Source organism: Chelonia mydas, chromosome 18 (assembly GCF_015237465.2).
Source record: "Chelonia mydas isolate rCheMyd1 chromosome 18, rCheMyd1.pri.v2, whole genome shotgun sequence".
NCBI classification, from domain to species: domain Eukaryota; kingdom Metazoa; phylum Chordata; order Testudines; family Cheloniidae; genus Chelonia; species Chelonia mydas.
Window position 1 is genome coordinate 9,289,654 of NC_051258.2, and position 15,745 is coordinate 9,305,398.

Sequence of the window (15,745 nt, forward strand, 5' to 3'; positions counted from 1 at the left end):
AGTTATTGTGAAATACTGGGTCTAAGATTAATACGTGATAGTATTTTAAGCTGCATTTTGAACTCTCATGCTTAGTATATGGAAAAAGGTAAGAAAAAGAAAACCAAGAACCTTTGTCAGAACAAGACACGTCAATCCCCACATCATGAAGGAGCTGCTCCATTGCTTCTACCCATGAGAGTAAACTGCTTAGAATTTTAACTACTGGTGTGTGGATCCACAAGACAGAGGGGTCAATGCACAGATCTTGAAGGTTACAAATCTCTCTTTTCAAGCTACTGCTGCAATAGGAGGTATTTAAGAAAGCCTGAAAGACAATTAATAACAAACAATCCAAACCTTGTGATTATGGGTCATTTGTGTCTTAACACAACAGTTAATACAATAAACCCTTTACAACAAAATACATTCTATTATCACTACAACAATCATGTTCTGTTTTAAAGATGCCTATTTATGTATTGCAACAACTTTCAGGAAAGTGCTTTCTGTAGGCTGTAATGCAACTTTGTCCACTCCATCAGATGCTGCATGTGTACTGTGATGCATAGCAGGCCCTATCCTGCAACAGCCATTTCCATTGTTGTCTGGACTCAACTGGGTTTCAACCAACATTTCAGACAACTTTTGACACTTCTGTGATGGGTAATAGTTAGTGCTCCACAGTAAAACATATTTGTATCTCTGGTACTATTACCCCTAGCAATTTTTAGGGACCTCAGCCACAAACCTGTTTTGAGGTAGGCTATCTTTACACACACACACACACACACACACACTGTTTAAAATGTAAAGTCAATCAAGCACACATTCAGCAATAGGATCGAGAATAACTATAGTTATTTCAAGACAATCTGAAAAAGCAAAATTATGTGATTTTCCACTCCCATACACTAGAAAAATTATCCAGGCCAAACCAAGACTATACTGTATCCTCCAGAGTCTTGCATCTAGCACTGAAAGTCACTGGGAACTCGGTGCCCAACTTCCTTGAGTTCCTTTGAAAATCCCAGTCTGCAACTTTTTCCCGTCATCTTTGCTCCAGTTTCAATAAATACATTTTGCTCAGCAGTCTGCATGGCTAAAAAATGGGGTTTTCACATTAACAGTAAAGTTTGTTCAGATCAAATGGACAATGGATCATATTCTTCATACCCTGGTGATGCACTGAAGAGCCTAACTTTGAAGATTAAAAATAATTAAAAAAAAGAACTGCATCTTTTTTTAGAGTTGCATGTAACATTTGTATTCACAGTGAATTCACATGCAAATGGCCAACCAGAGGTCTAACTTGCATTTGTACCTGCAATTACCATGATTTTGTTGTGTGCAGTTCTAAAGATCTGGGGCTCCCAGGCTCCCAGCAGCTTGGCAGCCTGTCTGGCAGCCAGGAAGCCCAGGGAACCCCAGCTCCTTGGCAGCCCACCAGGTGAGATGAGAAGGAGCCAGGAGCCTGGAAGTCCTGGGAGTTCCAACTCTGCAGCAGCCCACCACGCAGGCTGCCAAGGAGGCAGGGAGGCTAGGAGCATGGGGAGTCCCAGCAGGCAAGCTGCTGAGGAACAGGGGAGATGGGCAGGTAGGCGAGCTGGCAGGAAACAGGGTAAGTTTCCACTGGAATCCTGTTTGGTTTCCTTTGAAAGGTTCGCTGAAATCAACATGCTCCAGTGGAAAATTTTGCTTTCGACTAATTGGCATTTTGTGATGGGAAAATGTTTCATCCAAATGTTTCTCCCCAGCTGTAACAACCACAAAACATTGCCACTGATTTGTAGAGCAGGAGCACATCTCTTCAGTACCATATGCAGCAGATCTTTTCTCTGGTTAAACATCTAGATTAAGTCACTATTTAGGACAATCATGCGCAATATATCTGAATTATCTTCTAATTCACTTTCAGTATACAAAAAGCACTTAAACAAGTGACCTGGAATTCATCCAGTGATTTCTTCAACATCTCAACACTTTCAGATACTTCCTTCTCTTCAGAGTCCTTGGAACTCATTTCCTCCTGTAATAACTTCTCCTCTTCATGATTCTGCAGATTTTCATTAGTGATCTGACTTATCTTTTCCATTAACTGATAAAAGGGTATGAAGGCAGAAGAAGAAATAAATGCACAAAAAAATGGAAGACATTCCCATTTTCACTTGAAAAGAATGGCTTAGTAAATGTAAGCTTACATTTTTCACAACAATTCTTATTTCAGTGTAAAATAATTGACTAAAATAGTTTGGTGCTTTACTCATCACTAAGGCCCAGATCCTCAAAAGTATTTAGGTGCCTAATTCCCATTGACTTCTGGCTAAATACCTTGGAGTATCCTAAATAACTTTAAGGATCTAGGCCCAAATTAATTTTTATGAGTTGGCTTAAGGAATATCCCATCAAGATATTAATCCCATCAAGAGGCCAATTTTCAAAAACAGCTTCTCAAAGCACATGTACATTTTGTGCTCTGAACTAATTTTCACCGCCATACGAAAGAATGTGTGTGCCAGCACACACACACACACACACACTCAGGATTGCTGCATGCAAATGGAGTAGTTTTAAAGTAGTTAACTGCCAAATTTGTATGCTGCTCAGTATTGACTTCAATGGATGCTTAAATTTAAACACGTGCTTAAGTGCTTTGCTGAATCAGGGCCAGAGCACTCAGCACCTTGCAGGATCAAGGTGTCTCTAATGTGCAACCCAATTTGTCTCCATTTTGTAGAACTTCCATGCAGTAAGTGTCAGCAGCAGATCCTGCAGACTGAAATGATAGAAAAAATGAGCCTCTCCCCAAGTCATGGGCAAACTTTCGGAGTCTTGGAAATCTAGGATGCAAACTATAATTTGGTGCAAAATTTTACCCATCCTGAAATGTGTTTTCCTATTAAAGCATACTTGCTCAACTCCAGATTTCGAGGGGAAAACTATCACATTTCTTCTTAAATACAACAACGTTAGACATTGTTGATTTTTCAAGTGAAACCAGTACATCATTATATCTTAAACTACACCTTATTCAAGTGTTTAACTTAGATGGTCTCCTGAACCTAGATGAAGGAAGTGGTAGAGAGGCAGAAAGCCAACTCCTGGAGCAGTAAAACATTTGAATGTAACATTTTTCTTAAAGATGAGCTCCCTCCTTTCTTAATTGGTATTCCAGTGAAATAAAACTCAGATATAGCACCAGATTCATTTACCTGGACTGTACAATTTATCCATATAGTATTCAACTTGCCTCTCTCCCCAACAAAATTCTCCATTAAGGTACCTTAGCTCTGTACTCATGAGCATCTTTTGGACCAGCGTCATATGTCACCTTCGGGGGAGGGATAGTTCAGTGGTTTGAGCATTGATCTCCTAAACCCAGCATTGTGAGTTCAATCCTTGAGGGGGTCATTTAGTGATCTGGGGCAAAAATTGGGGATTGGTCCTGCTTTGAGCAGAGGGTTGGACTAGATGACCTCCTGATGTCCCTTCTAACTCTGATATTCTATGATAAGGTGTCTGTATGGAAAGAATCCCAGATGGGATGAGTACAGAGAATTACAAAATTACCTTTGTTTGTCAATTGGTAAAATGAGTCTGGAATGAGGTCCAACAAGATAAATATGTGTAAACAAACAAAATCAAAAAGATCTGTTCCCTTAGTATCAGAAGCTCCCAAAATGTAAAAGCACCAAGAAGTTGTGTTTGCTGTCACCTGAACTAACCTGTTGATCTGTTACAGTCTCTGGAATTTCCGCTTCTTGTGAATAGAAGATTTCAATCATTTGCTTTTTGAAACACTCCAGCTAAAGCAGAGATTGATAAAGTAAACAAAATCACTAACAGCTAGAGTCAACAGAAACTCCATTTGGCTAGTCTGCGCTAGTCCTGAAAAATCAATTAGGAGGGCACACCAGTTTAATAATTATGTTGTTCTATGAAAATTTTCAATAATTATAGAGGGCAGGAGTAGTAATTTTGAATTAATTTTGAAGGTATTCTGCCCATGATCATTGACCTTGGTGCCCAGTGACCACACTTGCCCTTGCCTTAGGCTATAAATTCAGCTCACAATCAATTTTCTGTCAGAATAGTCCACAACAAACACTACTACTAAACTGTAAGTTTACACCACATTGATAGAATAGCCCTGTAGTTAATAATATTACTCATGCTGTCTACTAAGTTAAAGGGTATAATCAACAGTGAGACACCAGGGGGATTGTTAAACCATTATCAGTGAATTAAAAGTGGTTCTTGAAAAGTGAATGCCATCTTTTGTAAGTACTGTATGTTGGAAGGAACGTGAAGAAAGTATGCATAAAAATAGAAACATAAATACATTTAAAAAACCAGAATAAGGATCCCTATAATAATTCCTAAGCAAAGACAGCAAACAAAATACAAAACAGAATAAGAAAGAATTTAGCTACATAAGTAGTAAACACACAAGCAAAAAGATCCACTGAGGAACTACACTGGAAAGCTGATGTCCAAATCTGCTCCCATTAGAGTCAATACAAGTTTTGACATTTATTTTACTGTGAGCAGGATTGGGCCCACAGTAACAGATGTGGTAAAAGTCAAGTGCTAGATGGGGCTCTTTGTAGCCTCTTGTTAACATTACAGCCCCAATCTGTAGGGAAGATTGAACTGAATTCTCTGCCTCTGATTGAGTCACCTCTCTGGATACTGCTAACGCACCTCTGTCAGAGATGATTTATCTGTGAAACTCATAAAAATGTTTCTGGAGAGCAAAGGCACCAGATTGCATCACACGTCAGATATTTAAACAATTGTCCAAAGATACCTCTACAAGGTCTTAACTCCCGGCCCTGCTAGCATTTCAAATTACACAAACTAGACAGATTGCTAGACTAGAACAGGTTGCTAGGTTTTATGTTCTGGGTGCGATTTTCTAAAGTAAAATTCCCATTGCGAGCACTGAAGGCTGTTGAAAATGCCACCCACTGTGTATTTTTCAGAAACGAATTATAAACATTTCCAATGAAGTGAGCTTAACACAACTTTGTTTGCTAGGTGGTATTTGTCTCTTCCCTTGGCTGTAACAAAACGTTATCCAGTCTTTCATCTAACGCATCTACAAACACACGCACTCCTGGGACAAGGAGTTTGTAATCTGTGACAACTGTGTGGGTTCCTGTTAGACACTGGCAGGACTTCCCAGTGAAGTAGCTGTTACTAGGGGCCTGATATTTACCTTTTGCTCCATTAGTCACAAAACTAATGGATAATTAGCATACACCTGTTCAAAAAGTTAATGCTATAGCAGAGCTTCTCTGACCAAGGTCAACAGGATTTCTTTGCCGAGAACCTTGCTAACAACACTGGGCTATAGGCCACTGAGGAAGATGGGATGTGAGATGATGGCATAGTTTTATAACACTGTTCTATTATGGTTGTCAGACCAAAAAATATATCCCTGTCCATACCAGACAGGAAACTTTTCTGAATCCTGGTAGCAACCATTGTGTTTAAAGATGGTGGTAGCTGGCTCTGTTCTGTAAGGAGAGGGCCCTAAACTAGGAAATTAAACATTTAAAGGATTTGTAATTGCACCAGAGCAGATACTTAAACAGAAGTATTTTACAAAGGGGCTTGTTCTTCCTTGAAGTAAGTCAGGCAGCAGTTGTGGATGATTTGTGGGTGATGGAGAGGACAACAGAAAATAGAAGGAGCGTATGATGCCTATACATCCTATAAACACTAGCCATCTGTAAATGAGATATGGAAACACACCTTGTAGTATAACCCAGCCATGACCTACACAATTTGGAATTAATACCAATGTAGCAACCACAGAGTTCTGTGCTCCAGGTTTATATTTCCTCTGCGGCACTCTAGCTTTCAATAGATTTTATGGCTGTTATAAATCACTTTTTCCTAGAGAAACGCTCCTATTGTTAGCTCTAATGCAGAGTACAGAGTAATGTTTCTTTTCAGCAACCCCTACCTGAGCTTTTGCCTGTTCCAAGTCAGCTTTAATGAGGCCTTCTCTGCGCCCCATCTCTTGTAACTGCAGACATTTCCTTTCACACTCTTTTTTCAGTTCCTCTTCAGCCTGAAACAATGAAAGCACTTGAATATCAAAGTGATACCGTATAATAATGCCATAATCAGATCTATCACTATTTCCTACAGAAATCTTATTAGAACAGTAGAGTCCACATATAACTTTGGGTCATGTGATGTCACTTTTTATTTTTTAATTTGCAGTGCTGGATACTTAAGCTGTTTAACATCCTAGCTATAGGTCATTGGTAGCTCATCAGTCATATAGTTCTAACCACGCTGCCCATGCTTTTAAATTAAGTCACTGGTACTGAGCTTTTTGGGTCTCCTCTTGCACAAGATAAAAGAGTTACTGAATGTGCTTCATTCTACAGCCAATCTACAAAGAAAGGATTCCTGTAGGCTCCCTGACTTATGAGCAATATATAGACAACTCCTTGGATTCTCGACAGTACCAGTATACCTGATAAATCTAAAAAGGACATATCTAATTCTCCATGCATGTGTCATGTACCCGCTGGGTGGGTGGGTGGGTGGGTGTGCGCACGCGCATGTCTTTCCTCTACTGAATGTAATCAGACCTATTCAAGTACCAGCTAGTTTGCGAAGATCATACCCTCTAGTGGCTGGCCAGCAAATATGTTTAGTGCTCTAATACTATGGCCAATTAACAGAAAATGTCATTCTTTAGGTCAGGTGGCAGACACCTGTTTTCTAAGCGCTAATGGCTGTGCATGTGGTTTAAGCAGATGATCTTGGAACAAAGTACAGTTACAATTAACATCCACCGAATTGAAGGTAACAAAGTTGGAAACCACCGCTAGACACAAGAGTTCTATCACATTCGTGGAAAGTAAGAATTCTTTATTGCAGAGCAAGTAGTGAGATCAAAGAAATAAACATCTAGGCAATAGCCCTATAAACACATTAATGGGCCTTTCAAGGGGGCAGGATTATACTCAGGAACATCAGAATGGGTCTCTGCTTATCTGACTCCACAAGTTGCAGCCTGAGTTGCACAATAGTCTCGCTTTGGAAAAGGAGAGCATTATCAAGAGTTGTAGAAGACAGAAAACTGAGATGATACGGGGGACTATACCAAAACACCACCCAAGAAACAGCGAGGAAGAGTAAAGGCAATAAGAGCAATTTTAGAATCCTTTGTAATGGAGAATATCACATTGCAGAAATACCATAAAAACATCTTAATTTTATTTTCATTCTAAGTCACTATGAAAAATAAAAAAGCTATTTCCAGAAAAAAACGGCTGCAAGCAGAGTAGCTGTACATGTGCTGCAGAGACTAGCCCAAATCCTGAGCTGGCCTCTGCTGACACATTAGAACCAAAAGCAGGAGCAGAGCTGCAGCATGGCTGGGCAAAGCGGCAAAGAATTTCCTTGGGGGGCATCCACCCTTGTATGTGTGCTGGGATGAGTCCTAATCAGCGGGTCTCCACAAAGGAGTGTGAAAGGGGGAAAGTGGGCATGTCACTCACAAATAAACAAGAAGCTGCACAGCCCGAAGTCAGCACAGAAACTGTGCTATGGTACTTACCACCACAGTGGAGTCAGGGAATCCATTCCCAATCTCAAGACTGTGTTAGCCTGGAGTTTCACACTTTCCTTTTATTCAGAATTATAATTTCCTTTTCAGGACTGTACCTCATGAGAGAGAAGCTAGCAGGCAGAATGGAAATTTACCTTTGTTTTTTCTGCAAGCCTACTTGTTATGATTTCTTGTTCGGTGCAGTTCTTCTGCATTTCTCCCTGCAGACCCTTCACTTGCAGCTCCAGCTCTCCAATGCGCTGTAAAAATCCCAGTAAAATGGAATCAGCCACACAAAATAGTAAATCACCCAATTTAATGAGATTATATTTCAATAAACCTCCTAGTTTCATTACATTAACTTCAAGACCTTTTTTGTTTTATTAAACAATCTGAGTAATTCAGTTATTGCATATCCTAAATCTTTAACTAATAAGAAATACATTTGCCCTATTTATCATTTTAAAGATATTGGATTTACAGAGATGGGTGAAAATAATCATTAGCTTATTTGGGAAATTAAGGAGTAACATTTCATTTACAGTACAAAACAGACAGGTTTATGGTTTCATTTACCTCTGATGCTTTGCTCTAAATTTCAAATAAATGAAAAAAAAACACATTTACTAATCAATATAGTGATTGCCAATTGTAGTTTAAATCTTATTTCAAACAGAATTCCACTTCATAGAAAACTTCTATTAAAATATTTCCAGGAGTCAACATTTCTCCAATCTGTTGTGTAGTTACATCCCTTTCCACAACAAGACCCAGATTATAAATACAATTTGTAACGTGTCTACTTAATTATTCTCAAAGGGGTGCAGAGTTTCAATTTGCTGCTTGCCTATATGATAAAACAACCCAGGCAACTAAAAACTAAGAAAACTAACTCACATTTTGGTATGTAATTACTTCTCTCTCTCTGAATTCATGCTTCATTTCCTCTTTAATTCTAGAACACTGGAATGAACAGCAACCAAGGAAAAAATCATCACAAGCAAGGAAGATATGATCATTTTTATATTATGTTGAGCACACAGCAAAATAGTATGGCACCACAGTAAGGGCGCAGTACCACAGATTGCTGAGTGTCCTCAACTCACAATAAAGGAAATGAGAGAAGGGGCTGCTCAGCATCTTTCAGGATTGGACTTTTAGAAAAGCATTCCCTGTTTTAGAAAAGAAAAACAGAAAAACAACTAAGAGTTAACAAAGCTACATGAGACAAACCCCTTGTGCTTTTGAAAAAGAGTGCTATTGAAAATGCAGAGGTAAGGAAGAAAGGAATAGAAGAATTTTTGAAATGTACAAGATGATCAGAACTAGTGTTAAACAGAAATTTTAAAACAAATACATGAAACAACATGTGTATGTTCTGAGATAGTATTCTGAGCCCAGAGAAACTGGTTATATTTATAGGACCAAATGTTATCAGAAGTTCAGATAATGAGCCAGATTCTGACTGACACATATATACAGACACATAGCAGAAAGCCCATGGCCATAGGGTAGCGCAGTGTGAAAATTGTATGCCCCGACTCTGGCTCTTTCCAGAACTCATGAAGAGGCTTCTCTGCAAGCTCCCCAACAAGGGAAATGATGGAGGGAAGTTCTGGGATGGGGCTATATGTAAGGACTCTATGTTTCCTGCATATAAGCATATGCCTCCTGGCCTGGTAAAAGAAATTACAGCCTCCCCATCCCACTACAGCTGGGTGAATACTTGATTTTTCAGTTCCACAGGCAAACCACAAAAATCCCAAACAACTTTTGTTTCAGGTCAACATGAAATGACAATTTTTTGTTTTTTCTTGTTGAAATGAAAAACAAACAAAAAAATCATTTTGGGTAAACCAAAACATCTTGTTTAGTTTTCAAGTGCTTTTAACCCTTTTGTTTTAGTGAAACTCAGCTATATTTTGAAACAAAGTTGTTTTGAAACAAAAAGTCTTTGACTTTTTCAGCATTATTTCCCCCATTTTTTTTTTGCAGTCAAAACTATTAGCTGAATTTGACCCAATTTGGTGAACAGTTTTGACTCACCCAAAATTGCATTTTTCAATAAACTGTTTGCTTAAAAAAAAAAAAATCACCTTGCTCTATTCACATTGCTATCAGGATTAACTTGAGGGGCCAACATGGGTGCTTTTAGCACAACATTTTGCAACTATTTGTTTTCCACAATCCCTAGAGCTCTATCCTGCAGCCCTTTGTCTCATCACTAATCTCACTGGTTTGAAAAGAACACCTCACACAACGCGGCCTGCAGGGCCAGCCCTATAATGCCATCAGTTTGAAGGAAATGTTGAATCTGTGCAGTGGAGTTTGTATGAGATGAAAGATCCCTGTCTTCTGTAGTGCTACCCAGAATCATAGACAGCTAATCCTGAGAGGAGCTGAGTTACTCCTGTAAACTGCTAAGCACATCAACTCCTGTGTTCGGTGATGGAACTATATCCACACGGAGTCACACAGGGAGTTTAGGAGCTAACTATTTTTAAGAATTTCAGATGTTCTCACAATGAATCCTTGAGTCATATGCCTCCAACCATCAGCTATTTTGCGCCTTCCAAGTTAAAATTGAATAAACTGATCCAAAAATCTAACTCAGAAGGAAAGGAGAGGAAATACATTTCTTCATTTACAGACAAGAAAACTGGGTTACTTATAATTAATTGGTATTTTGCTGTTACAGCTGCCTGCTCCTTAGGAATTCTACAAGTATGCCACTGTGGTACTCCAGAAAACCCCACCAGTCAAACTCTCAATAGTACACTCTCATTCATGCACCACTGATTGCTCCTTCTCGTCTAGAAATATGCATCTTTCACAACTCATCCCTCCCATGTTTCAGCCAACTCAGTGTGATGTTAAGGGAGAAAGATCTGAAATGAAGGGGATGTGGACAGACGAGTGGGGATTTGGTGAACATTTCTTGGTCACAGAAATCCAATATGCATAGTTTTTGAGGTCTCTTTCCCTCACTGCTTGGGAACTACAAAGTAATAGTGTGGTTTTAGGTTACAATATTCTGTAATGCAGCCTGACCAAAATCAAGCATCTGCTCTAAATCTGATTTGATTATGCTGCCTTTGCAAGGAGTAGAAGCACAGCTTGAGGGTAGCATCTTTGTAAATATACAGGACATGTTTAGGAAAAAGCCATACCGCAGCTTTCTTAAAGAACAGAATTGAAGACAATCAGAAGTTGGCTTGGTTGTGAGACAGAGGCAATGACTGGATCTCAGACGTAGAAAATCCCTGTTTGGAAATAACCTGATGCAAGTGTTTTGGACAAGCAAACAGAGGAGATGATTAATTGAAATAGCACCACACCACACAGTGGGAGAAGGTCTAGGAAAAATCACAGCGGGAAACTGGTAACTGAAAAAGAAGGATCCATAAAAACACCCTGCAACTTGCTGGTTTTACAAATGAACCTGTCTAGGTACATATCTGGCCCTCATCACTGTAACACCTGAGCAATGTGGCTCAGCTTTCCATTGACTTCTATCTGAGTTGGATCAAACCGGAAGCACCAAACAAACAACAAAAACAAAAACCACTCACTAAGGGAGAACAGGTGATGAGCTCCATTTATAGAGGCTCAAACCTAGGGTCCCAGAGTTGGATGAGGATCAAATTCAGGCCCTGTGAGAGAGGGAGAATTTTTCCTGCTGAAAGGTACCTATATAGTAGCCCTTTCAGGAAGTATCAGACACCAGATGATGATGATGATGAAGCAGCAGCAGCTCTGTGATGAAAAGCTGAGACAGCAGCCAGATGAACTCTCGGAGAAGGGTTAAATTAAACAACTGCCACCACCATCAAAAGGTAGTAGTACTCTCCCGAAGTCCACCCATATCCCAAGATCTGCTCACATCCCAGAATTCTCCAATTCCACCACCAAAAAGAGGCACCACATTTTGACAAAGTGGTTTGAGTTTGCTTTCCTCCTGGTTGGCACGCAAACGTGTTCACATGCACAAATAAATCTACTCCCACCTGCTTGGGCTTTTCTTCCCTCCCCAAGGCTTCCTGATAGGGTGTCCAACCCATCAGGGAATATGCTATTCCTCTTAGGTGGCTGGACGAACCATAGAACTCTTCTCTCAGACAGAACTAGGAAGTTCGCTGGTGAGGTTGCTGAGTAGTTGATTTGCTCTTCAGGGTACAGGGCATGCGGGATGGCTCTCTTGCAATCTTGTACCACGAAGATCAGTGGCTGCTCCCACTGGATTTGGGGACAGGCAGCAATAGCATTAAGCGGGGAGCCAGCAAAATTTTGAATTTGGCATCGTCTCTTGTGAGTGGATAGTTGTGTTGTCGTTACTATAATATGTCCACAACCGAGCAGCAGAGCAGTCAGAGTAGCACAGCAAAGGGAGTGAGCAAACCTGTTGGACACAAGCTTATACACGCTTTCTTTGAGAGGATCTTGGAGAGGTTCACTGAACTGGAAGAGAATGACCATGCAGACTAGGAAAAGGATTTTCACTTGATTGAAAAAAAGCACTGTTGCTAAAATTGGAAGGAGGAGAATTAAAAAAAAAAGACATATCGGCTAGCGCCTGAGTTTTTCACCTGCCTTGCAGTAAGGGGGTGTACTTTTAACAGGAACTCAGTGCTGTTCAGTGGAATTCACCATGCAGGGCAAGTGGGATTCAATGTGCCAGAGCCACACAACAATCCTGAAGCACATCTATATGAACAGCAGAATGAAATTTGAGACTGATACAGAAACTGCATAGGTAAAATTGAAGTCTGGCATAAGAGGATGAGACACTGGTACGTCAGCACTGAAATCAGGTGGTGTGATTGAGACTATGTAGATATACCTGAGCTAGCTTTAATCTAGCTAAATCAATGGTAGCTCAAGTAACAATAGCAGAGAAGCCATAACAAAATGGGTTGCAGCCACCCAAGGATGTGCCTAGGGTCCTGGGTGGGCAGGACATACCCCATTTCCTTGACTCTTAGTTCTTGCCTAGTATGAAACTACTGTACAGATATAGAAACTATAGACATTGGCCCAAATTTGGCTCCAGTATAACTCTGGTGAAATCAGTGGAGTTGTTGAATTGGGTCCATTTTGTTGTTGTTATTTTACTAAACCATTTGTAATATAGAAAATAACAGTGCACATAAGCATGGGTGTCAACCTTGGCAGAAATGACTGCAAGCTGATTATCCTTCTCCCTGTTTTCCTTCTTTAGTTTATCTGCATTCAGTTTTAGTTGCAGTATTCTCTGCTCTTTTGCTGAAATGTCTCTTTGCAAACTGGTCACTAGTCCTGTGAAGAACAGAATTTAGGTCAAAGAATACAAAGGCATTTCAATTATGAAAACCTGCTAAACAATAACATCATCATATAAACACTGAAGAAGAAAAAACATTTAGCATATATTAACAATATCTGGTTTTGAAAGCAGATCCAAATTTAGTCCATACACTCTGGGAGTTATTTAGTGTGACCATTAGTCCCAAGGAATTCAGTGCTTTGCTCCTTTGGGCAAGAACAATTCTCTTACAGCTCAGTTTTTCTTGAAAAACTATGCTTCGGTCTGAAACTTTGATAACTTGTCCCTGTGGACTGGTGTAAGTAAATATAACACACTCTGTTTGCTTTTGGAAAATGGAGATGGAGTGAAATGATTTCGCTAACAGGACTGTATTGTTAGCTACTGTTTAAATAAAAACGCTTGAGTATTTTGTGTAAATATTAAAGTCCTTTTGACTACTAAATCATTATATAAAGGAAGGCTGGAAATTGGAAAATGGTTTGCACTCTGAGACAGGGCCCTTGAGAGATGTTCAGAACACTGGACATAGCAGGCCGGATCCTCAGTAGGTGTAAATCAGTAGTGTCCCTGAAGTTAGTGGAGCTATACTGATTACACAGCTGAGGGTCTGACCTACAGTGACTAACAGTTCCTTATATTCCAGGGTTTTTCTCCCCTCTTTTTTTAAATAAACCATCTGTCCCACAACTCACCCAGGTTTAGGCCCCAATGTTCCTTATTTCTACTCTACTAGTTCTTCTGTCAGAAGATATCTGTAAGCCTCAAAGAGGTTAAAATGAAATAGAAAAAAGGGACGAACAATTTTAGAAGGTCGACAAAGCCACTAAAAATAATTTCTGGCCAGAGAAGTTTTCAAGTATACATTTTCATTGCTAAACTGTATTAACTGTGATCCTAGCCCTAAAAACTGCATATTAAAGTAGACTACCTGAGATGCCAGGGGAAATATACCTGTAGTTAGAGCTTGGTTCCTCCTTAGCTTCTCACCCTCTTTTTTCAAGTTTGCAATTTCTAAGTCTCTTTCAGAGAGGGAATGGCACAAGACTTGGCTCGAATCTCTCTGCAGATTGCTGATCTACAAAAGATATGCAAAGAAAATAAATTATTGGTCACCTTAAATAGGGAATGGGCGAACCAGCTCAGGTCAAACAAACCCTACCTTTGTTCTACATTTGAACCAGACTTGTTTTGAGGTTTGAAATAAATTAAATGGCTTTTTGTTTAAATTAATCAAATACACCATGTCCATACTTCCCAATTCAGTCGTGATCAAAAGCTGCTATGAGAAAAGTGTTCTTGCTACATTTCCAACTCCATGGATATGCCAGATATTTAGACAGTCTGTCCAACAGCAAGTTAAGGAGGGCCTTTACAGCTCTCCATTTTCAATCTACGCAGACAGCTAACTTAAAAGTCTGATATATGGCATGGAGAAATGTAATCACCTCTGTCCATGGGGCTTTGGGTAGGTGGAAGACCTACCCCATTATTTATGATTTTGTAATTTGTATTACCACTTGAGGTCAAAATGGCTTTCTGTGTTTTTGTCCCAGATGCCTGTTTCTAGAAAACTGAATATTTGTTAGGAATTGACAGTGTATCTGTGATTCAAGCAGATGCCCTATTTGCATGGTCAGCCGCTACAATAAGGAAAAGGCAAGTGGCACAGTGATTATATATGGTTTAATTGGTTTTTGTTCTTTTTAATTGGTTTGTACATATATTTTAAATATTTTATCATTCTGGATACCATTTTAAGTTTTATTGTAATATATTTTAATTTTTGTGCATTGAACTATGGCTAAGTTGCTATTAATAAACTTGACTTGATATTTCCAACTGGGAAAAAAGCATGAGAAGCTTCATTTGTGAACTTGTTTTCCAAGATCTCCAGCCCAATTCTGCAGACCTGAGTGGTTTGAACAGTTTAGACAAATATTCAAACCTGAGAGTTTATCCAAACTGAGCAGGGTTCAGCCAAGATTACTCTAAGCACAAACAAAAGGCAAATAGTCTCTCTGCTACTGAAATATTCCAGCAGTCAAACATTCAGAAAAAAAACAAAAAAACCCACAGATCACAGATCCTTCTCAGCTAACTCACATGAGCAGCCCCATGGATGCTTGCATGAGTAAGTCAAAAGGATTTATATATCATGGGCCAACTTATAGCAACAGGAGGAGTAAGGCTAGTATTTCAAGGTCATTGGTTTATATGTTTTTTTCGAGAGTCTTCAGCTAATTGTCAAGAACAAATATTTCAGATAATAACTTACTGGAAGCACTCAAAGTCATGTACATTTTCTAATGCAAATAAAGATCAGCCACATTACCTCCTGGCTGTCATGAGTGAAGATGAAACTTTGCAGTCTACTTTTGCATCTCATGGCCAAAGAGATAATAAGAAGGGAGGAAATATAAATTTCCCATCGTTAAAATAATTGGTTTCATGAGCCTAATTCAGAGCGGATAAGTAGACCGTTTGAAGGAGTCCACTGGGGGAGTGAGCAGCTCTACCTGCAATATATCGTCTTCAGCATAATACAAAACCAGAGCCGCTGACAACTCACTGAAAACAATCACCAACGCTCTGTATAGCAATAATTCTGTTTTATGTATCCGATTTTCAGTATTGCTCTTTCCTTGCTCTTTATCACTGTGTGCATTCACATGAACACAAAGCTTAAAAGGGACACGGACATCTTGAAATACAGTCAACATAAAAATGTCTTAAAAGTAGTTTCAGATATTATACTTGCCTTCCAGCCACCCTCCCAATTATATAGCTTTTCAATCAGATTTCCATATTTTAAAAATGTGTTCTCTCTCCTGTTGTTGTATGAAAGACACACACAAACAAATCAGGAAGCTAACTAACTGTCT

The 15,745-nt window shown here is 39.4% G+C and overlaps 1 protein-coding gene across 6 annotated transcripts in view; it reads right to left on the minus strand.

Annotated features, from left to right (window-relative positions):
- Positions 1–15,745, minus strand: part of FHAD1 (forkhead associated phosphopeptide binding domain 1) — a 60,632-nt gene that overhangs the window by 29,820 nt on the left and 15,067 nt on the right. For 4 of the 6 annotated variants that reach the window (XM_043531930.1, XM_037881286.2, XM_037881296.2 and 1 more), the window contains 8 exons: positions 13,815–13,938; positions 12,723–12,853; positions 8,456–8,521; positions 7,714–7,818; positions 5,954–6,061; positions 3,705–3,785; positions 1,925–2,077; positions 112–307 (listed from right to left, as the gene is read on the minus strand). In XM_043531930.1, coding sequence (XP_043387865.1) covers positions 112–307; positions 1,925–2,077; positions 3,705–3,785; positions 5,954–6,061; positions 7,714–7,818; positions 8,456–8,521; positions 12,723–12,853; positions 13,815–13,938 — 964 coding nt within the window. The remainder of the gene's footprint in view (positions 1–111; positions 308–1,924; positions 2,078–3,704; positions 3,786–5,953; positions 6,062–7,713; positions 7,819–8,455; positions 8,522–12,722; positions 12,854–13,814; positions 13,939–15,745) is intronic. The other 2 variants (XM_043531928.1, XM_043531931.1) reach the window with 1 other exon arrangement.